Source organism: Trichoplusia ni, chromosome 9 (assembly GCF_003590095.1).
Source record: "Trichoplusia ni isolate ovarian cell line Hi5 chromosome 9, tn1, whole genome shotgun sequence".
Classification (NCBI taxonomy): domain Eukaryota; kingdom Metazoa; phylum Arthropoda; class Insecta; order Lepidoptera; family Noctuidae; genus Trichoplusia; species Trichoplusia ni.
This window is the reverse complement of record NC_039486.1, coordinates 10,166,837-10,190,341: the sequence shown is the minus strand read 5'-3', so window position 1 is coordinate 10,190,341 and position 23,505 is coordinate 10,166,837. Positions and strand designations below refer to the sequence as shown.

At 34.6% G+C, this 23,505-nt stretch overlaps 3 protein-coding genes across 3 annotated transcripts in view; 2 read left to right on the top strand and 1 right to left on the bottom strand.

Annotated features, from left to right (window-relative positions):
• Positions 1-1,060: 1,060 nt before the first annotated feature.
• On the bottom strand, positions 1,061-2,964 carry LOC113497119 (protein aveugle). The gene is made up of 3 exons (XM_026876505.1): positions 2,743-2,964; positions 2,490-2,603; positions 1,061-2,254 (listed from the first exon to the last, which is right to left on the bottom strand). The coding sequence occupies exons 1-3, from the start codon at positions 2,779-2,781 to the stop codon at positions 2,072-2,074; spliced, it is 336 nt and encodes a 111-aa protein (XP_026732306.1). The 5' UTR covers positions 2,782-2,964; the 3' UTR covers positions 1,061-2,071.
• A 226-nt stretch (positions 2,965-3,190) lies between these two features.
• LOC113497118 (protein phosphatase inhibitor 2-like) lies at positions 3,191-11,836 on the top strand. The gene is made up of 2 exons (XM_026876503.1): positions 3,191-3,715; positions 6,980-11,836. The coding sequence occupies exons 1-2, from the start codon at positions 3,299-3,301 to the stop codon at positions 7,061-7,063; spliced, it is 501 nt and encodes a 166-aa protein (XP_026732304.1). The 5' UTR covers positions 3,191-3,298; the 3' UTR covers positions 7,064-11,836.
• A 1,671-nt stretch (positions 11,837-13,507) lies between these two features.
• Positions 13,508-23,505, top strand: part of LOC113497433 (centromere-associated protein E-like) — a 51,258-nt gene continuing 41,260 nt past the window's right edge. The window contains exons 1-7 of the mRNA XM_026876985.1: positions 13,508-13,651; positions 13,911-15,086; positions 15,769-16,493; positions 17,750-17,912; positions 18,161-18,301; positions 19,053-19,145; positions 20,341-20,430. Of these exons, the coding sequence (XP_026732786.1) occupies positions 13,607-13,651; positions 13,911-15,086; positions 15,769-16,493; positions 17,750-17,912; positions 18,161-18,301; positions 19,053-19,145; positions 20,341-20,430 (2,433 nt within the window). The 5' untranslated portion in view covers positions 13,508-13,606. The remainder of the gene's footprint in view (positions 13,652-13,910; positions 15,087-15,768; positions 16,494-17,749; positions 17,913-18,160; positions 18,302-19,052; positions 19,146-20,340; positions 20,431-23,505) is intronic.

The window sequence follows — 23,505 nt, the reverse complement described above, 5'->3', positions numbered from 1 at the left end:
ATAAACAAAGGAGGGTCATTAAAACTATTTCGGATCGTCTGGTGCGACCAACTAGGCAGCGCCGCGGGCTGGGCTTGGCGTAACGCAGGGACGATACGAGATATTATTGAATTTTATCGTATTAGTAACTGATTGAAACTCGAAATATTAATGCTACTCTGAAAGGCAAACGCCGAAAATCAGACTTGCACCGACCATAAAGTTGATATTCACAAACTTTGATACATCAATCCTTTTCTGCAGTAATGCAGGGAGCATGGCACTGCTAACAGTTGGTTTTTTTGCTGCATTTCCTTATAAGATACTACGAGATAACTACTATACTACTACCAATTAATATGTACAAGAGGTGACCCTATGAACATTACAATCTTTCATGTGCAATAAGGTAGAACAGATTGACGTATAAACGGCTGGAGAATCGTCACTGTGGTACAAGTCTAGAGAGGTTAGCAATTGATGAATACGCAAAATAATTCGAGTGACGTTCTGGAAATAGCCTCAAGATAATAGATTAAAAAACGAATTGGTTTTGATTTTGAGTGCCCAACCCAATAGGTAGTTCCCGTCTTGGCCTGTGCCACTCCCAAGGAAAGATAAATAGTAGACGAAGATATTTTTCCACGGGTCATGATAGTTAAGTAAATTTAGTCCTTATGCAGTAGTTCCTGATTTGTACCACTTCGATTCTGGCACGACAATAAGATCGATGCATGCGCTGTATTTATATTTGTGAATACTTAAGGGTTATGTAAGTGCAGTACACTCTACGGGCACTGGGTCGACAACCTAATAATTGTTGCTGGATACATTTTGTTCTTATTGTGTTCAGTAGCTACGTAGAGAAAGCACGATAAAATAGCGCCTTCATGCCCAAGCGATATGGTTCATTTTCGCACATTTTGATACTTACACTTGTGGTGATAGAAAATGTAAGTTGGTTAATGGGTGGAGATAATCATTTCACAAAAATGAATTCGTTTGTTTTCAGTCTTCCTTCTTAATTTAAACTTTAGTTTTTCATAGTTGAAGAATCATTTTTGATCAAATAAGGCCAAAATTAAAAATCTATAAAATGTTTTTATTTCAAATTTACAATATCCTACTATCTATATTTACATAATTTCTATCTACTTTCTTACAGTACTACACTGCAGCTATTAATATATTGTTTGGATAACTATAAAATTGCCATTAAAATAAGCTACAATTTCTATAGTTTTTTTAATGTATTTGAAAATTATTTAACTACCTAAGATGTAAAATGCTAATTGTTATCACACAACATTAATTTATGAAAAGCTTTAATTTTTACAGGTTTTTTAAATTGCCTTGATAATGATACACAATATAATAACAGACAATATTAGAGGATTTAAGAAAACAAATACATTTCCTTTAAAGGTAAACATTTCTCTAACAATGTTGGATTGGATGAAATATATTTTTAAAAAGCTTCTAAGTTTAAATCTCTATAATATAATTTTAACAACATTCATACAATTTAAGATGTGAAACCCATGACCATAAAAAGATATGTTTTTAAAATACAAAACACTGGTCATTTTTACTGTGAAGCATAACAAGATAAATACATGAAATGGTATATTCTATATTGAGCCTCTTAAAAACAATTCTAGCGACGGATATACAAGGCATGGAGTTAAACTCCTGCAAATACTAAGCAGCTATGGATACCTTAGCCTTATTTTAAACAATCTTAAAATGTAATTAATAATACATGAAAACACTTAATAATTTGATTGCATTTGTTTATATAATAAGTTTCCATTACTAGTTTAGAAATAAATATCTGTAAATCATCAATTATTAGATGAGCAACTGATTAATAAAATCTACTAATATAGTAGGAATTTGTTAAATAGCAACATTTGGATCATCTATTTATATTCTTACCTAGTCTAAGTATAATAAGTAAGGCACGGTAGAGATGAGCTACAGCACTGCGTTTATTGTATATGTCACCATCATTATTTAGAGAATACTTCTTCAACAATGGGTATTGGTTCTTCCACATAACTGGTCCTTCACTTTCACAGTCAATGTTTTGTCACAAGTCATAGTTGAAATAGTTGTGTCTCCTCTCTAAGTCTCTAATTTCCACAATATCAGCCTTCAGTCTCAGTTTGAGTATCTCTCTCCATATTGCCTCTCGGTGTTCCTTGTTGGTGATTCCCATCCGTAGTAAGGTGTTGTCATTTATGCGGACCAGTGCTCTGCCTGTTATGTCATGCTAAAATAAAGATAATGCTTTGTTACTCCTGCAGTAATGGTAACAATCATATAAAAGCCAAGAAGGAAAAAAACATTACAATCAACCAATACCAAGGACCAAGTTGCGATGCTGACAAAGAATGATGATTCATTACAATAGTAAGTACATACGTAATTACGTATGTACGTTACATGGAACTTAAATGCAGTAAGTGCTATCTACTCCACTAGAATAACTCTTCTAATAATTATACCTCATGAAATCGTTCCCAGTAAAGATTGTAGTAGTCGCTGCAGTGACGTCGTAACCATTTTTGCACATCGGCTTCTGTCCATAAGTATACCGCTTTTGGTCGTGTTGTTTTTGTCTGCAAAAACGATTGAGTTTTATTATAACGAAACTATAAGCTCTTTTGTGGAAACGATTGGGATAAGTTAGGCATCTAGCTAATTATTTTCACAAATATATTAACAGGATCTTAAAGGTGTTTAGACCTAGTTTTTTACCTTTGGTTTGTTGGAATTCAAGCTCGAGTCTTCAACCATCGTCGACACTAGAACTAGTAAATAAAAATGACAAATGTAATTTTAAATCGTTTTAACATGTATTGAAATTATCGACCACAATGAGCAAATAGTAATATCATAAGTATTAAATTAATAGAAGAAATAACAACAATACACTTTTCTCGCCTAGTTTTGACGAGTTTGACATTTGTGATCTAGATTTTTAGCACGGAATTTCTTTTTGGATACACACTACGGTACAAGAAATAACTTATAAACTTAAAATCAATTGATAATTAAATAATTATGGTATATTTTTTCTGATTTTATTTTTAATAACTTTGAGAATTTTCTAATAAATTGGACTTCGTCTACAGTTGCAATTATGCCTCGTATAATTTTTCGCACCGTGTTAATATTTTTTATACTAGCAATATGGTCTGCTGTCAACTGTCAGTGATGGTAGAATTTGTTCTCTTGTCATTTACTGAAAAAATAAAACTCTATCATCAAAAATTCGTAGCGAGGAGTCGTAAAATGTTATAAAATTACGACTATGGCTCAGAATTTACAAAAAAAGCCCTCTAAGGGCATACTAAAGACCTCGCGGAGTGTTGACGGTCAAGACACATCGACTGCAGCAGGAACGCCGTCCACAAGCAAGCGACCAAAAGAGCAAAGGTTTGACGAGATGAATATTATGGAAACGTTTCATCCAGCGAACAAAGATTATGGTCACATGAAGGTGGACGAACCTAAAACGCCTTATTCAGAATCCGTGGACGGTGAAGTAGAACCGGGAGACGAGCTGGACGCAAATATACTAGCGGCGAAGTTGGCAGCCAGTATGAATAAGCCGCCGAAATGTGTGGAAGCATGTGAGAGTGACGAGGACATGGACGAGCCCGAGGAGGTGCGCCGGAAGCGGATCGAGTTCGAGAAGAAGCGGAAAATGCATTACAATGAGTTTCAGGTCAGTCCACAATAGTGCAGTCTGTGGGTGTTTACGAGCTATTAGATCATCATTTATATTATTTGAATAATATCGAAATAAATATGCATGTAATAGATTAATAATTTTGCATTAAGGCTATCAGGATTATTTATTCATAGAGTGATTCTCTGAATCAAACAAATAATCATATTGTGTGTAAGCCAAAAATAGCAATGTGGCCATACTGAGCCCATTAATTCTAAAGTCATGAGTTACAGTATGCACAGTAATTAGAGCACCTATTAACATTTCTACTACCTATTTTCTTTATGTTTGCCTCATTTTAGTCTAACACACATTATAATTAAGTAATTATTCCTACCTTAGCCCCATGGGCATGTAACAGGAAGTCCTATTTGAATTGAAAATGTTTTTAATAACAATAGTTATCTCTTGTGGTTTACATAATAAATATGAATTTCAAATTAGAACTGGACAACAATCTATAATTTACGAATGTATAAGGATATAATATATTATTATGATGATGATGGTAATACTTAAAGTTAATCTATTCCAAATTTTCTTGAAATGTGGCAACATTATGTAAACAATGATTATTTGTTTCTAACATGAACTAATTCAAATTTGACACATTTTTATTTTCATTTAACTTTAAAATGATGTCATCTAACTATGTATGTGTGCTACATTAATCATTTCTCTTGCATTAACTTGCTTTTTTGTATGATTTTTCTTAGTTTGAATACATCGGCAGCTTCTTGGCACACTCAATTACATTTTGGTTTATTTGCAATAATTATGTGTTAGAAATGAAAGAATCAGATAAGGTACTTTCTACACTAATGCTTGTTTGTTTTTTAAATATGAACTACAGATTAGTTATCAGCGTGGAAGTGATAAGCATACCATAAAAGTGTTAGGTGAGGTTACACTTTATGTACCTACAGTAGCTTGCTTTGAGATTTAAGCTTTTATTTAAATACTTAAATCTTAATTTATTATATTGTTAAGATGATTATCTCAATTGACTAAGAATATGTTATAAATAGAGATCTATTTGTTATTCTAATCAGAAACAATAATACAATACAAAGTCTGAACTCTTTAAATTCTTACTGGTAATTAAAAAAATAATTTCCAATTTAAAAAGATACTTATTTATTTTCTCACCTACAAATATGAGACCACATTTTATTACGTAGTAAAATTAGCGACAATAGCTTCTTTTTTTCAATCTATTAACATCCAAACAGGAATTATTTGCAGAATTGCAAACAATTGTGTGGATTGTATAAAAAAATCTTTCAAAACTTAGTGCTAGTATAAGGTATTTATTTGGTACTTATCCTGAAAACATAGAAACAAAAGATCTGTGTTCAAACTCAAGATAACATGTCATACATTTAAATTGCTTCATATGCTGTAGTATCTAATTAATATCTCATTACATAATTATACTAGGATGGTCTTACATCTGATCTTTAACCCTGGAAATGTCTTATGCTAAGTAATGTGACCTCAACAGAATAAACGCGACACATGTTGGCTTGTTTTACTGACGCGTCTGATGAAGTGTTCTGTGCGTCTAATTAATTAGCCGCACGCCCTTTCAACATGTACAATTTCAACATAGACTGCTGTGGGACGTAATTTCAGCATACAATTCATTTTCATAACGAATTAAGTATTACCCCATTAATATTTATGATAATCACAAGATACTACATTATTACGATACTTTAAACATGGTGTCATAATTCTACATTCCCCGCAATATAAAATTATCTATAAATTTAAGTCAAACTCGAGTCCTTGAGATATACTGAATAAAAAACGTTTTTCTATCTGCTAGCTTTCGTTTATGTATTAACGAAAATTACAATGATTTCCCAGGTGTCCAATTTCTGTTAATGTTATCATACATATCTAATTCAATTCCGCGAAATTAGCCATATTAATACTAGGTATGTACCAGTCAAATATTAATCTTTAAAATATGTATAGACTAAATAAAGAACATCAATTTCTTCTTTCGTTATCCACTCACGCGTAATAACAATGATTTCCCCGGGGTCTCATTTCTGTCTACTGCTTTGCTAGACGAAATAGCGTTACAATGTTTATGATCTTTCATTTATTCAGCTGCTTTAAAATCCGTAAAGTTCACTTCACGAACAATTCTTGAAGGAAAACAATGAGAATCACGATACATTTCCTCTCACGTCTCGGCGGCGTGACTTACTATCATATCCCTATCATCGCATCGCATATGTCACAATTTAAATCTTATGGACTATTTCCTTGCGTTCAGAAGACCCCCTGTTTTTCATGCTGAGTTAGTTTCCATCAAGGTGACAATTATATTGCGGTACGGATAGCTGTGGTTGAGGTCAACACGCGAAAGCCAGTGCGCCAACTGCCTCTGGGGTCGATCCATGAAGTTTTGTCTTTGAGCATCTGACTTGAATGTTTGTGAAAACCCCTGGGCTCAAGCATTAAATAACTTAGTGCGGAACATTTTTATTTTATTTTTAATAAGTATATTATTGGCCCTCTGTGAATCGGCGTTCCAAGCTGTAACAAAGAGCTCTCTGGTGCGTGTGACTCTTGTGTCTGCATAATCGCATACATTGCAGCTAGGATTAGAACTGCCTTCAGCTTCATCATGGTCCAAGGGTTATGAAAAGCCACAATTAGAACTTCATCCTCCTATAGGGCCTCACTAAAAATAGCTAAACGGATAGTCTTTATGTATACCGGTAGTTGACTTCATCCCTGTTTGTCCGTGGTGTGCAATCACGTTGCAAATATAACTACAAACCAAAGCGGCTAGTAAAAATCATTCAGTAGTCTGCTGTGTCACGTACACCTTCAAGAATGGAGACGCACAAGAATGGAGAAAATTATGTTGGTATCCATACCGTACTTAAATCTGAGGGTTCAACAAGCTGATAATCATAACCTTCAAATTATTGATTTACAAATTACTTGAGCGTGTATAATTGGATAGTATACGCTTTATTGTGTGGTTATCCTATTAAACACATTATTATATTATTTATGCAAGCATATAATTATGTTAAAGAGCGAGAGCAGTGTGACGGCACGTTTTACGTTCGCGCAAAATGTATCTAGTGAAAGAGGTACTTGCGTCTTGAACTGCGTTGATAACTCGGTTATGATACCATAAACTTTACTTGTATAGTTTTTTTGTGAATAAACACATTGTTATAAGCTTGCTGTGTTATGATGTTAAAACGATACTATCGTGACTTACAGGCGCTGCAATTGGCGAGGCAGCTCATGGCTCAGGAAGATGATGATGATGACGACCAAGGAGGACCTGGAAAGCAGTCAACCTGACTGCGGAACACACAAGCACTTGTACATAACATGCACCAAGGCTTCGAGCGAGCATCGACCACTATATAGACTGAGGGGTACCTGCTCCTGAGCTATCAGGACGCTTTAACGACACTCCATGCGTGGTTACAGATCACTTGAGCCCTGCTTAACTATATGCTGAGTATATACGCTGGATGGATGTTCAGGACTTGCATCAAGTGACCAATAAACACACGTGGAGTGGTGACTCATGTCGTTAATGTAGTCCTACCTTTATTTGAGTCGTACGAGTATTAGATGTCTTTATTCAGGGTTAATAACGGTTTTCGTGAAGTGTCGTGTAGTGTCTTATAATCTTATGCCTTTAGATTGTAATCGTTATTTTGCAAATGAGACTCGTTGTGTAGGTAAGTTGGTACGAATAGAAATGATAGTACAGTCGGCATTGCTCGACCAATCAAGGTTTTGAATACTTGACACCAAATGTGGATCAATGCTTAGCAACTATTTTTTTGGTGTAATAAAAATTATATTTGAAGTAAGATAAACTCTATTAGTTACAAGACGTTATAGTCGTTCAAGATATTCTACAACAGATTTAATTGAGAATAAAATGTTTTCACTTTATGAAAGCAGTTAGTAACTGAATGTAAGTAGAAAACAATATTACACCAAGATAAATAATAAGTTTGTTTTGGGTATATCCCATTTATACAACCAACATTTCAGACACTGTAGGCAATCACAGAACTGGTTTTAAATAAATCCGATATAATGAAAGCTATTCGCAAGTAGCATTTAGATCTGTTAAGAAATAAACTGTTAGTAAAACACTACCTGCACGCTGTGATAAGCTCAAAATCTGTTCTTCCGTCATTTAATTAAACATGTAAGCTGTGCCAATATAAGTTATACAGCAGACAAGTTGCACTTACTACCACTTCAAGTAAAGAGCACTAGTAACTATTTTCAATTTGTCAAAAATTATTAACTGCCAAATTATCCCTGAATATCGCTGACTTAAAAAGTGTTTTTTTTTTGCAATATCATAATAAAAGAGTAAATAATAATACGTAATAAGTCAAATAATATTAATTTAAAAATACAGCACAATGTGTTCTAAATATATGCCTTAGGCATTGCGTGTTCCTTATTTGGCTGTTTATTGCGAACTTTAGATGTGCTAAATCAAATCAAGGTTGTTACCGATTTGACGATTAACATCGCCGCAGCCGACGTGTTAATAATGACACGGACTTACAATGGCTCAAATAAACAGCCCAAATTATTTAAAATATAATGTCACATTTTAGTGACACAAAATTTATAATGGGTGTGAAATGTGTCTCATATTTGGGACGTTCGTGAGTAGAGTGTGACGTATTACAGACGTGCAAAAATTGGATATTTATATCAGTCTTCATTTAATCTATAATTTAATTTGAAAGTTGCGTTGTCGTCTATGGTTAGACCAGACTATATTACTTTAATATTTTTATCATCATCTAAGTAAAATATAATTAAAAGAAGCAAGTTGTTAGCTTGAAGCCATAACCATTGTATTTACCGATGCTCGAGTTTGTAATTTTCTTGTCGCTGCAATGTAATTTTACAATTATTTAATTTTGTTAGGTTAGGAAAGTGTTTTTTTTATTTTATTACATTTTAAGAAAGCCATTAAACCCTCGCACTCATTAATTTGTCAGTTTGTTTTGTACCTAAAGCTTGACTTAAATACTACACTGGGCGTACACTTACCAGTAAGGCCCGATGCTAGCTCTGACGTAGTTGTTAGATTAAAGAAGTCTCAGCAACGAGGTTACGAATAATTTGTAGGTAGGACTTTCTCGAAGTAAATAATTACTTAATTAAAACATTAAAATATACTCGAAGTAGGTACGTAATAACGTAGGATCTTCGTAGGATTCACAAGTCAGGCTTTGTACTATGTACTTAGTCTTGATATCGGTGAACGTTGTTGTGAAAGCCAGTTAATAATAAATAAGGAATAAGTTATGCATTTGCAATGGACACCGAATTCTCTAAAAAGACGACGATTCCATTATCTTTCTGAATATCGGTGTACTGGGTACGATACAGTTTTGTTTTGTTACACAAGAGTAATGAACACCGGTAATTTATTTGCTATCTTATCTATAATGTGTTTATCGACAATCTGACTTTCACAGTAATAACCACGCGAATACCTACAGTCTACATATTTTTCAGAACTGTAAAAATGAAATGAATATATAATGTTGATTTACAGATTAGGTACCTTTATAAGATAGAAAAATATATATTTATATCCAGAGTATATATTTACGTCATACAAACTTAATTAATATAAAGCTAACTTTCGGTCGTTTTGCATGTTGCGACAGATTCGACGCACGGTTACATTTTAATGTATTTTTTTATATTATCATTATCAAGCTATGTGCCAAGAATAAAATATATTTTGCACATTAAACAATGTGGTTGAATTAAATAAACTGTTGGAGTCTCAAATGAAGTTATAATTAAATGAGTTTTGTGCCGATTCTATTAGCATTTAAGGTATCGTGATTGATTGGAATTCAAGCAAGTAGCAAATAAAATGACTATGGTTTACTGTTGTTTCTAGCTGCGTAAGTTCATGTTCAACTGTAAACAACCTGAGGTACAAACTCATTGCAAATAGCAATAAGAAAATTACACAGAAATAGATGGTAACTTAAATATATGTATACAGCACGCAATAAGGCCTACCCTTATTAAATTGAAAGCACACACCTAAAGGGGGGACGTATGAGGGATAAAAATGGATAGCAAATTATTGGGATCGCTTCTACGTTATGGCGCTCCGTACAACCAATAGACAATGTCTACCACCATTAGTGTTCGTATGTCTCTTAAAATGTTTAAATTACACCTTTAATTGAGTTTATACAAATAGTGTTACTTTAAACCAAGTGCAGTAGAGGAACTGTATACTATGACGAGCGTGAACCTGTCATAATTGGAGGGTGAAAACCTAGAAAACCTATTTTACTTTTCCCTTTCTACACATGAAAGTCAAAATCTAGCTATTTGTGCTACTCTTTAGACTGGTTTTTCGACGATATGTTAGTTGTGAGTTACAAAGTCTAGACATTATTTTTATCTATATATTTATATGGTGTATAGCTAAAAAAATCTTATTAGTCCGTATTTTTCATTTTATTATTAAATAAAGATGGTGAAAAGTATGGAAGTTGACACTTGCCAGTAAATAGCGTGCTGGTAAGTGACGTCACGATTTTATTGTACCAGGTTCATTTTTGTTTATGTGACAAAAGATAAAATGAGTTACCGATACGTATTCTTTGGAAACATATCTAACGGACTAATTAGATTTAATTAGTCAAAAACTCAATTAGATAATTAAACTCAAAATAAAGTTTAAAGTTATATTTTAGTGTTAATTATGTGGCATACACACTTGTGCGAATAATGAATACATTGTGGATAAAGTATTTTGTATCATGTCTTCGTTTCCTATATGAAATAAAAGTGATCAGCAAAAAAGTAATTAAGATAGTATCATTTCGATATACGATATGATTCGGTATGCTATTGGAATATCTTTGCAAGACAAGGTGAACTGCATATTTGGGTCTTGTCTGTGGTCTGTCTGTCCATTGGTTTACCTCACTCTTTGACTTGACATTTTTGTTTAAAGATGTGAAAAGGTTTCTTAAAACAAATCCATCTTCGCCCCCCTCCCCCTCATAGACCTTACACCTAAACAAAGTCAAATGTATGTATTGCCAACCTTTTTATGTTTTGGTGTTTGTATGTGACTTAACTCCAAGAAATATGTAATACATAATATATTACAGTAACAAAAGTAAACGCTTTGTTGAATTAAATTACAGGGCTTGTGTAGATAATTTTAAAGACAGTTTAAAATATATTTTTGAAGCGTGAATTCGAGTTTTTTGAATATTTATTATAGTTGAGACGTGAAACGTGGTGTTTCCATTTTCTTAAATATATTTAGGTAATTAATGAATATCAATTCACACTTATTTATTAACTTGTATCATTTAAAGAAAAGCAATAAGATTATTTGTTTTTTATACAGTGTGGAAACTAAATAAAAAAGTAAATCATTGTTCATTAGAAATCAAATCAAGTGTATCTGTGCATATTCGGCACCATGTGTGTCAGACTTCTTTTAACGTAGTAATATTACATTATTAATTCACCACAAATCATACACCAAATAAAAATTTGCCGGCTCTGGTTATACGAAGCACCAGCAATATCGCGCTTTATTAAAACTTGAACTGGCGGTCATTGTCAAATATTTACCTACCTAATTCTAGTTTTATTTAAAATTACTGCTGGTTTCCAATCACATTTTCTATATGAAATACAATTTGTATTTTTCACGACTCCTTTATCTTTAATTTTGTTTGGTTTATTTTATGGCTTCGTGTCTGTGCATTTAATATTTTGTCGAACATTATTGTCTCGTGTTTATGTCTCTTTACTTTTTTGCTCGTTGAATAACCTTAGCGAATGCCGCCAGAAAGTATATAAAACATTTTGTGTCTCGCGTGTGTATGTCGAATCATTTTGTGTATTTTATTATATTGTTATAACTAACAATGACATGCAAAGCAATATAAGATGTTGTAATATTCGATCATACATACCGTACATTGGCCTTATTCGAAATTAAGTTGTTGCATTTTTATAGATTGTACAGAAGCGGCTTTTCCTAAAATGTATGTGTAAATAGTAAATAAAAATATCATTATACGTTTTGGTTTTATTCAAATGTTTTTGTAAATAGCCTTTGTCCTCGAAGAACGAGTGAATGAAAGTATCATTGATGAACACATCTTACAAGCTGGCAATTGAATTCAAATTGACCTACAAAGTACCCACTACCCATTTAACAATAGACGTTAAAATAGGTAATATTTACATCAGCATGAATGTTCTAATCTAAATAAAACCCCTATCCAGTAGTGCCGTATTATCCATAAAGCACTTTAGGCCATTGCCTAGGGCCCCACCACGCCCGATAAAATAAAGAATTATGAAACCACGGTAGAAGCCCACATTATTGACATGACTGAGTGACAGTGCTTATCTTAATAACTGTGGCCAAAGTAGGCATAAAAAAAAACCTCCATAAATTTTTCACTGAATGAAAATAACTTGGAGTGGGGGCCCCTTGGCCCCCACTTCTTTGTTGCCTCAAGGCCTCGGGGCCCCTGGGCCCCTAGATCCGGCTATCCAGAACTTGACAGATGCATTTCATTATTTACTGCGAGGGCTATATACACTTGGTTGTCTTAAGTTACTTAAGTACAACTAGGTCGTGACAAATTTAGCTAGGATGACTTCTTCAGGGATAATAGTGTTCCTGTTCTCCTTAAATAAGGCTTTTTTTTTGCCAAATTAATAAATAATTCGGAGTTTCAGAGATCATTTTTAAGTAAAATTTTAAGGCGCCTTTGTGGTCAGCTTTGGAAGCGGTGGCGGGGCGATCTATACGCATAGGCACCACATGGCCATCATCGGCCTAGCCTTTTCCCAACTCTATTAGGGTCGGCTTTAGTCTAACCGGATTCAGCTAAGTACCAGTGTTTACAAGGAGCTACTGCCTATCTGACCTCCTCAACCCAGTTACCTGGGCAACACGATACCCCTTGGTATCGTGTTGCCCAGGTTTGCCAGTTTGCCTGGTTAAGACTGGTTGTCAGACTTTTCAAGCTTCTGACTACCTGTAAAGACTGAAAAAATATAGGAATAACAGCCACACTTTACGTGCACCCCAAACACGGAGGAACTCGTTATGACAAAGATGGTCACCCATCTACGGACCAACCGCGTCAAGCGTAGTTTCTAAACTGTGGTTGATTCACTTATGCGGTTATAGCTTAGCCACGAGCTCCTCACGGCTTATTCTATTCCAAATGGCCAGAATTCCCAGGAGGGAAATACGTCGCATGATTTGGGATTTCAGAGGAAGGCGTTTGCCCAGCAGTAACACACAGAAGGCTTAATAAAAAAACAAAAATACGTAAGTTGTACACTAATAATTACTACAGGAGGTAGGTACGTTATAATTTAATTTAAATTTTGAATTTCTGTTTTGTTCAATAATCAACCGTCTAGAGTTTTTTTTACCAATATTTGGCTTCAGTTTAAAAGTAATTTCACAATTAAAATTACAATTATTTTTATTTGCTGTGCCATGAATTTGTAGTCTTGTGAAGGTTGTTCAGCGTGCTTACCAAAATGATAGTGGATTTCATTATTTTTGTTTTGAAGTAGGTAATCACATTACATCTCAAATAATATTTTATCATATAACATAATTGCACTCTAAATAAAAATTGAGTTTATACTTAATCAGCCCAAAGCCGATAACTTTTACAAAGCTTTCATAGATAACGAAACGCAACTTTTTAAATGGCGTTTGTATTTTGTTTGAATGTCTAAAACGTCGTCTTGACAACGAATTTGGTGGCTTTTTTATGAATTATTGGATTGATTTTAATATGAATTTATTAAATTATGGATGATCCCCACAAGTCTTCACCACATACGTCTGAAATTAAGGTACGCTTTTAAAATGAATTTATTTAGTTGGAGAAATCAATCTGGCGTCAGGATATTTATAATTCGTTAAAAATAGTTTGGATGTGCATAGCTGCAACACCTTTTAACTGTCTCAATTAAATTAACCTGGGATCTATATGTGTACGATATCCATTACCAGAAAGGTCACCATTCAGATATTTTGTAAACTTTCTACCTCCATGAATCTTATGGTCAAATATTTCCACATAGTTTATTTATATTTTTTATTTATTTTTAGAACATTCTTCCGGATGTCGTGCATTCTCAACAGATACCCACTGTAGGAAGTGCTACAAACGAGTCGGAATCAGGTGTAGAAGCCAGTGAAGACACAGCAGAAATCCCGATTATCCATGATGTGGAGGACAGCAAGACTGAGTCCATATCGGAACATATTCCCTCCAAAATTGAATATTCTACAGATTCCGACCATGCGGATAAGTCACAGAATCTTCTCAAAGTTGAACCTGAGCAGGAGAAAGCCTCTAAAAATAGTTCCCTAAACATTCCATTCCCAGAGTCCCATGGCAGTGACAACCAAAGTACACAAGAACCCAGTAAAGTCAGCTTATCCTTGCCCCTGGATGTTAATGTTGTTTCTGATATCCATCTCTTGAGTGAGGAGAGCCCTGTGAATTTAGTTCTTGTGTCGGACTTATCAAAAGACACACAGGAAAAATCACAAAATGATATGACCAGTGAAAAGATAGAAACAAATGAACATGGATCTCGAAACTTATCTCATAGAAGTGACAAGTATTTGGATTCTTTAAATGAGGATTGTAGCCTAAAATCAGATTTATCTTTGCGAGATTCTGCAGAAAATTCAAATAAGACGGATTCTCCTGAGAAATTAAGTTCTGGATCTGAAGAAATTATTAAGTTGGATATTAGAGGTCAGGGTGCTCCAAAATTTCCGTTTCCTGCTGCTAAAATTATATTTGGACCACCACCTGAAGGTGGGACTCTCATAGACTCAAATATTGAAGCTATTCCAGTATTTCCAAATTTATTGTCACCCTTTCTTGTTGGGGCTGGTGATAGTGTAAAAGTTGAAGAAGTATTTGATGATCTAGAGCAATCTAAAGAACCATCTCCCGATAAGTCAGCACCATCATCACCTGAAAAAGAGAGTATGTCCAGCAACATATCACTACCTTTGTCGCTAGACAAACAAAGTCTGTCTACGGACAAGTCTTTGCAGATGTCACCAGACAAACAAAGTTTATCAAGTGATAAGGTAGAGGCTGACTTGTTGGTGGAAGAAATTACTGTTGCTGACGAAATGAAGGAAAAGGAATATGACAAACCTGAAGAGAATACCACACCAAAGTCAATGCCACCAGAAGAAACTATGTCTTTTAGCACATTGACTACTGATTATAAAACTATATGTGAAGAATATCATGTGAAGGTACTGGTTATAATACATGGGTTTTGCTTCTGCATGTGTCTCTGTCTAACACTGCTCTGCTTCCTAATCCTGCTTCTCACTCCAATGGCATGCTATGTACTAACATTCTACAACCTACATTTCCTCATTTATGAAAATATTTCAAAATATTATGTTCATGTATAAGTTGGATCTTGGATCAAAGCTTGATTAAGTTTTTATTCTTCTTTTAATAAATATTTTTATTGTTTTGATGGTTTTTGTGTTTAGAAAAGGGATATAAATTTTACTGTAGTTATGATAATAATTTACTGCATTAAATTGCAATATTTAGTTGAGTAACAGTTTTATTGCTTACAATATCGACATTGTAGTAAAAGAGGTTTTTGCTTGCAGGGTTCAAACCTATTTTAGGTTTCTTCAAATAGTCTTTATTTCTTCCAGTATAAATATCATCATCCAGTATAGACATCACCTGTCATATTGATCTTTGATTGATTAGGTCTTTGTTTACATGTTTTTATAGTTTAAATGTTTTCTGTAAGATATTATTTTTTGTTTATTTAGCTAAACTAAATTCTCACTCCCTCCAGACATCTTGTTACATTCAGTTTTACCAATTTAATAATATCATTGTTTACTGCCTGCATTTATGTCGCTTTAAGTGGATGTGAAATGTATTGAACGCTTTCTGTCCTTTCAGCTTGTGCACTTGGAAGACGCTATTACGCAGCGTGATGAATTAATTGAAGAACTGACCATCTCATTACAGCGCTCGGTCCGCGAACGTGATGACCTGAGACATGAGAATAACCATCTTACGAATGAAGTACAAAATCTCCAACACATAGTTGGTGAGAGATCTATATCTGATCATGATACTGTTAAGGGACAGCTATCTGACTTTATGAAGTATCAAAGCCTAATAAAAGACGAAAGCACAAAATTCTACTCGGCAGTTATGAGCGGAGGGTCCTCTATCCAAAGTTCAAACGGCGAAAAAGATATGGACAGGGAGGAAATAGTAATCAACTATTCGAAGTCTGATCTCAGATCATCAGACGTCTCCGATGAATTTCAGACTGGCTTCGAAAATAAATTAACAACATTGATCAATAAGTTCGATAGCTATATAGAGGAAAATCTAAGGAATAAACTGAGGGAGAGTTTGATACAAATTTTGTGTGACGAAATTGGGAAGATGAGGCTTGATACTGATACGGAAATTAAGGAGCTGGAGTCTCAGATGCAGCAGGACAAGCACGCCTTCACTGTGGAGACGAGGCGGCTGAGAGAGCTGCTGGAGTCTGTAAAGGCTGGGAATGCAGATATCGAGGCCTTGAGACAAGAGTTGGACGTGAAACATGAGAAGGAAATGGAGAGCTTACGGACTTATTTCGAAAAGAAATGCTCTGACATGGAAAGGAGGTCAGTTTCAAATTAAGTGTCAGTATTATTTTATTATCATCAACTTTCATAAGATAGCCCAAGCTTAGTTAATGTAGATGAAGGTATTTCGTTATACTGTGGTTATATTATAGACGTCGTAAATTTGAACACAAGTGAAAGTTAAAAGAATAAAATAAGCATATTAAGAATTGTTGAGGGTGTCCTTGGTAATTCGTGAACATTTATAATTCTAGACTTTAATGAGATTTTCATGGCTTGATTAAACCTACCTTTGTAGATCAAGGTTACGTGAATTACTAATTAACATACTATTTTTGTTGCAAACAAGGCCAAAGCGAAGGTGAGTACTATTCTTTATTAATTATTTACTTGGAATTGTATAATAGTTTATTCCTTTTTACCGATCTTTTGTGAGGTGTATTATTGCACCCAGCTTTAGGCCAGACCATTATGTAAATGGGGCTGTTTTTATGTTTCGAAGTCGTGTTCGACCTCCAGACAGACTAATTTAGTTTTATGTTATCGTTATACTTTCGAAGTTATTTCTCGTTTCTTTAGGCCATGATTTGCGTGATTACGTGACACAGTTATAGTATTTTATTTATTTTAACGACGTATTTAATAAACATACTTTATATGAGAAAAAACAGCTTTTGAAATGTAGTACTTTTAATTATCCAAAAGTAACATTTGTTTCTATATCATATTGTTTATTATTTTACCAAGTAAAAATACTTAGCCTGTTTCACCACCGCCACATGAGTTCCCGTTAACTTATTTCGAGAATATGTACGTGCTTTGGTTTAAAAAGAACTGTTTAAGCTATACAGGGTTATCAAAATAACCCTGTTAAAATAGCTAGTCGTTACTTGTAACGACGAGATATTTTTTTCAGATATCTCTGAACCGATTATAAGATCGATATTAGCAGGAAAACAAAGTAAATTTTTATATATTTTTTTATTTATTTATTCTGGGTTAAAATACCGAAAACATGGGTAGTCAAAAGCACAAGTCAGCTCATTGACCTCGCGCCGTACGAATACTAGCTATTCTATCTTCACTTGCAAATTTTCTTATAGAATACGAAACTAGGTAGGTAAATTGTAATAGGCGGCTTAAGTGCCTTTGTCCTGATAGTTTTATCAAAAATATCCCTGTAAGTATAATTATTGTGGCACGTTCTTATATCTGAATAACTTTTTAGTTCTACACATTTCTATTGATATATGTTTGGAATCGTGCAATGTGTAACATTCCGTGTGTACGTGTAGTTACTCGGAGGAGGTGTGGCGCGACAAGGCGTGCGTGTCCCCGTGCTCGCTGGGCTCGCTGGACGCGCCCGACGCGGCCGGGGACTGCGCGCGCCGCCGCCCGCGACAAGCTCCCAACGACGCGATGCACTCGCATGAAACACCGCTCAAGCTCAAGCTCGATGTAAGATATATACCTTCTATTATATTATCTATTCAAATGACACAAAATAAAGTTTTCTCAATTTGATTTATGAATAAAATAATGAGGCTCTATCGACACCTTTGCGTGTCTGTTTTTTCTTCGTTTCGCTGAATTTTACGGTGTCTTTTCCCACCATTAAAACATGCAGATAAATCTAGGATTTTGAAATATTGCATATAAGGAAATTGCAAATTATCTATATCTTTTTACACTTATTTGTTTTCCAGGAAAATCAGTTGAAGCAAGCTCTGAAGAACGCCTACAAGAAGTACGAGCAACAGATAGACGAGCTGAAGGCGGAACATGTCGCGTATGTCAACGAGCTGCAGACCACGCATAGAGAAGCTATCGCTTCACTTGAAGAACAGGTACTAACCGATTAATTAAACTTACTACCGTGCCTCACTCTGGGAAGCACTCTGAGCATAGTAAATATGAATATTCGCCTTGTCTTGAAGGGTTTATGAACGGATATTACCTGTCAACTGGTTTTCTACAAGGCTTTTTACTTAATTAAGTAAATGATAATGTGCGATGATTCTCATAGGAAGTAATTGTCGACGCTCGTCCGGATATATATCAATGAATAAAATTGGCCACAAGACTGAAACTCAACTGAGTCAGGTTTGAGTCTTGCACAGAATTGAAGTCTTATAATTCTTAAATTTATCACAATTTGCGAAATTTGCACGCAACTAAATTGTTTAAGATACTTTGACCAAATTAATGACCAACAAGCAACAAGAAACACATCTGTCTGGTCCCAGAAAGACAGGTACAGGTGAAAGTAAGGAGGCTTTTACCCTCGCTGAAGTAGGATTCTAACGGCTCTTAATAATATTATTAACAACGGTTCTAGAGATACAAGGTAATAAATAAAGAATATTACATACATACAAGATACGCGCTAAACACATAACCCTCCTGGCAGTCGGGTAAAAAGCATACTGGTACGTGACGTTACACGAGATTTGATTACACTGCAGCATCTATTTTGTTTCGAGATAAAAAAAAAATAAGTTCCCAATATTTTTTGGAAATCTAACGGAATAAGCAGACTTTTTTGTCGAATATTGTAAATAGATTCGATTTTAGCAGTAATCAGTATCACCTTTTCAGATAACCCAGTTGAAGGCGCACATCCAAACAGCGGAGAACACCGAGGCCAATGTGTCGGAGTACCAGCAGGACATCGACCTGGAGCTCGAGAAGGTTAGACTTGTTCATCTGTGGCCCGGTCTGTGCAGTGTGACCCCTTGTACTACATGTTGTGATCATTTGGTGTTGCTTCAATAACAACAGAAACTAGCGTTAAATAGATGTGATAAACAGTCTAGGATTTTTTTAAATTAAAGTGTTCATTATAGACTATAGTTTTGACGAATTGTTGGGTCATTCAAAACATACTCCACAATATTTATTTATTTAAAGCTTTCTGTACATATTGTATTCTAACTATATGTGTCTTCTTACACTATATTCGACGTGCTCAAAGTCAGTTCTTGTGCAAGAACTGATACTATTTCATATTTTTTGAGTCCATTTGGCGAATTATTAAATCCCTTAGCTAATAACTATTGGTACATTAAACACAGGCACACAAATGGATACTGCTTGAGACCGCCACTTTATATACTAATTACTATTGTGTATATAACTGCATGTAGGGGAAAGACGCAAGATGGCGGCCGCTTGAGAAATTCTATCCTATGGCTATTGAACCCGCCTTCCTTTCATACCTGCTCTCAGAAAGAATGAGACCTTTAATCTAGCCTACTACACTTGTCGTGTAAATACCATATTGTAATATCATATCTTTATGTACAGCAAAAAGACTAATTTTCTAAAGCACAATTATGTTTCAAAGTTTGAATAACATAGGGTGAATAAGAGTTGAAGGAGATTTTTATTTACTAACAATTGATAACATGAAGAGGCAATGACGATTAATTTATTTGATGCAAGCGTGTTAAAGCATTTTCTTAGTATATGACTTATTGTGCTTCGGTCGTTGTATTTAAATCAATAATCTTGTTTGATCTGTGGCTAACATAGTCAAATCTTGTTTATAACATTGCTTTTTGTGCTTATATTAACATAGACATTCCGATTTAGTATAGTGTTACTTCACTGACATATGTTATTTATGAGTCGATTTTAAAACGAAAGTCTCTTCAATTCTCTTCGATCAACTCTTGCCGATTTCAGTAATCATAGATACAAAACATCAAAACATCATTGTAAAAACCAGTTTCTCCCATGTTTCTCAAGTAACCCTCAACATGTATTCACCCTCATGATATTCCGGCTCATACTAAAGTAATTCTGTCTCTCTCCTGCATGCTTGGAATGGCACTAACTCGCTCGTGTGTGACTAAACGCCGCTGTCGCGACCGCGGCGCTACAGACGCTGCAGACGCGGCTGGAGGCGCGCCTGGCCGGCGTGCGCGACCGCGTGCGCCAGGAGCTCGTCAGCCAGCTGCAGGAGCAGCTGCAGGTATGATGCGATGCCACTATGCAGCTACAGTAGCGCGACCCCATACGGAACAGAGCTAAGAGTAGGTATTCATAAATTGTTTGGAACAGTTACATTCGGAGCTCTATATGAGGAGAGAAGGAAAAGATTCTAGTAAAGTTACATCTTAAGAAAAAACGTTTTTGTTTATTTATTAAACGAGATATCTAAAAGCTGGCAAAAGACTACCAAACTACATGATCATGCATAGAACATGAGATGATAATGTTTCGAGTTGAAAGAGGCCACGGACGTTATAAAAATTATGAGTATTTTCTCCTTATGTGAACTATATAAAAAACAACTTCTCGTTAGACGTTTAAATATTATTGTATTACTATCGTGAGGGTTCATAATTATTATTATAGTTTACGCACGCAAACGCCTAAGTAACTTAAATATTATCCTGGTAAATTGGTAAGTAGAAAAAGATATTCTTTGCAAGCTTCAGTTCAGATGTTAGTTCAATGTTTCTACCGGTAAAACTTAAGTTCTCATTGTTCTACACAACTGTTCGCAAAATGCACAATGCACATGTATGTATATACCAAAACTGTAAATAAAACAAATGGATTAACTCCCGCACAACATTCAGTTCGCATACAATTGACAAACACTCGCTTTTGTATAAATAGGCCACTTAAACATGTATAAACATTTTATGGAGCCCCAAACGAACTCGGGCAAGACTCCGCTGTGATTCACTCAACCTATATTCTTTTATGCGGAGATACCAACTTCTTAGAAGTAATTTAGTGATTATTTTTATGTACTCTCCGTTTTAATCGCAGTGATTTATTTTATTTAGCCTTTAAAGCCGTGACTGCTAATAGTTCTGGTAGCAAAAGCAATTTTTGTATGATGTTGTTTGCTTAAAGGTCTTCGTGGGATGTCTAAATTTGCTCGGTAACTTTTTAAGAGTTCCTTTATCGTTCGTTTAATCTACTCAGACTGTTACACACTGCTTTGCTGAGCTGCATATAGGTAATTATTTTGTCCTAACTTTTACTATAGACTGTAGTCTATTATGAGAGTCTATTTTTCTAAAGTCTTGATATTTGTTTCAAATGTAGTGGTAGTAGTAGTACTTTTTGTCGTAGCTAAGTAATCGTTCAATAGTTTTATTTAAAACTTATAGTAGTTCGTAGTACGTTTAAAGCTGCCCTCCGGCCAAGCATTGGCCTGGTGCCATCTCTGTACACCATTAATAAATACGCGGACGACGCACCATCGCAGCGTGAAGCATCTACGATGGTCGCTGAGCTCAAATAGAGCAAGGCTCTTCCCACAGTTGGCGGGAACACGGATTATTCACGCCACTGCTGTATTATCAGAAAAAAAACACAACATCTTTCTTCTTGTAGTTAAAAATATACCGTATTTTACTGTTTTGTGGTGTGATAAAATGAAAAAGTGCAATAAATCCAAAAAAGTAGACTATAGTTTCCAATAGGACAATGACATTAAGAGAACATATTTTCAACGGGATTGTGTGATAGTGACTTTAACATTGAAGTTATAAATATTATTGACTGGAATAGATTTTAAGTTTACGTGTGATTAATTTAGTAAAATGTGAAATGCCTGATCGAAATTATTTGCCTTTTTATAAAAGACGTGTAAGTAACTCTTTGTTATTGTTTTGTTCTCCTTATTATCAAGCCCGAAATTTGCGGTTATTAAGGAATAATTTTACGTACTTCTCACGAAGAATATTTGCTATATTAAGTCTCTTAAGACACTTGCTTCCTGTGCTTGATGAGAAGGATTTGGGTGCTTGACAGAGATTGCACCACTTCGGTTTTTTTTTTATATATATTTAATAAGCCGAACATATTTCTGTTCTAAGAAAATTCTATCTTAGGATTAACTTCGAAAATAAATAATTTTAATTTGATTCCAATGAAACAAGCTTAAGGATTAATAACAAATCTCTCTCGATCAGTTTACGCGCGTCTGACAGGTGTTTATGGGTTAAACCGTGCCTTATGAGTAATACCGACATCTTGACCTAATTCCCTTTGAATTATAGTTATTGATGTAATCGTAAGAAGTTTATAAACAGTCAATATTGTGATATTTTTATGCTTAGAGGAGATAGCCTGCTATTATTGTTTCTTTTCGGTATTCACTCGTAATACCATTAGATGCATTCGTCTACTTTTTTATTATGTTCCTTGAAGTTTGTTCACGTTTTTCAGTCTGGATTTAACACGTATTTTGTTTAAAATTCTATTTGGAACTTCCGACCAGACTAAACTATATATTGAGTCCATTCTGGAAATCTAAACCAGGTCACAGCTACTTTTCTTACTTAAAACTAAACAAAGGGATTGCTTTTGTTGTACTGAGTTTTGAAACTTAAAAGAAGACCAGAATTCACTGTTTTGTTTTGGACTATAGTCTAGTAAGCTTTAACTCATTTTAGAAAAACTGATCGCTGCTTTCTCTCAATTACATTTTGCGATACATTTTCTCTTAGCAACAACAATGTAATTCCGGAAATCAAAAAACAAAATATAAAAATTACTCACGTATTCTAAATACAGCGCAAGTACAGTCATCGTCTTGTCTGCAGTTCATCGCCATTTACAAATATTGTCAATCCGTCTCTGGCACCGCTCCAGGCGATAGGCGACATTTTTCGCGATTCTGACCTCATTTTTTGCTCCACGCAGTCTCGTTTTTTTTTGTATTTTTTTTTTCTAATTTGGGTCAATGATCTTGTGGGAAAGTTTTATGGTTGGGACTTTAAAAATTTTAACAAATTTTGAATGACACCAGTTTTGTTTTGTTTTTTTTTGTTTAATTTATAATGACAGCGATTACGCTATCGTTTATTAGCGTTGTTTATACAAGTTGTTATAAAATACAGATTTAGAATGAGGGCATTTTAAGAGAGGTCATTTATTTGGCTCTATGTGCCAACAAAAAGTTCTGATTTTGCTGATACCTGGCGACTTCCGATTAACAAATCTTTGATAGAAAATACTAGATGCGCATAAATACAGTATATATTAAAGCATTGGTATATTCTTAGAACAACAATTAGAATGA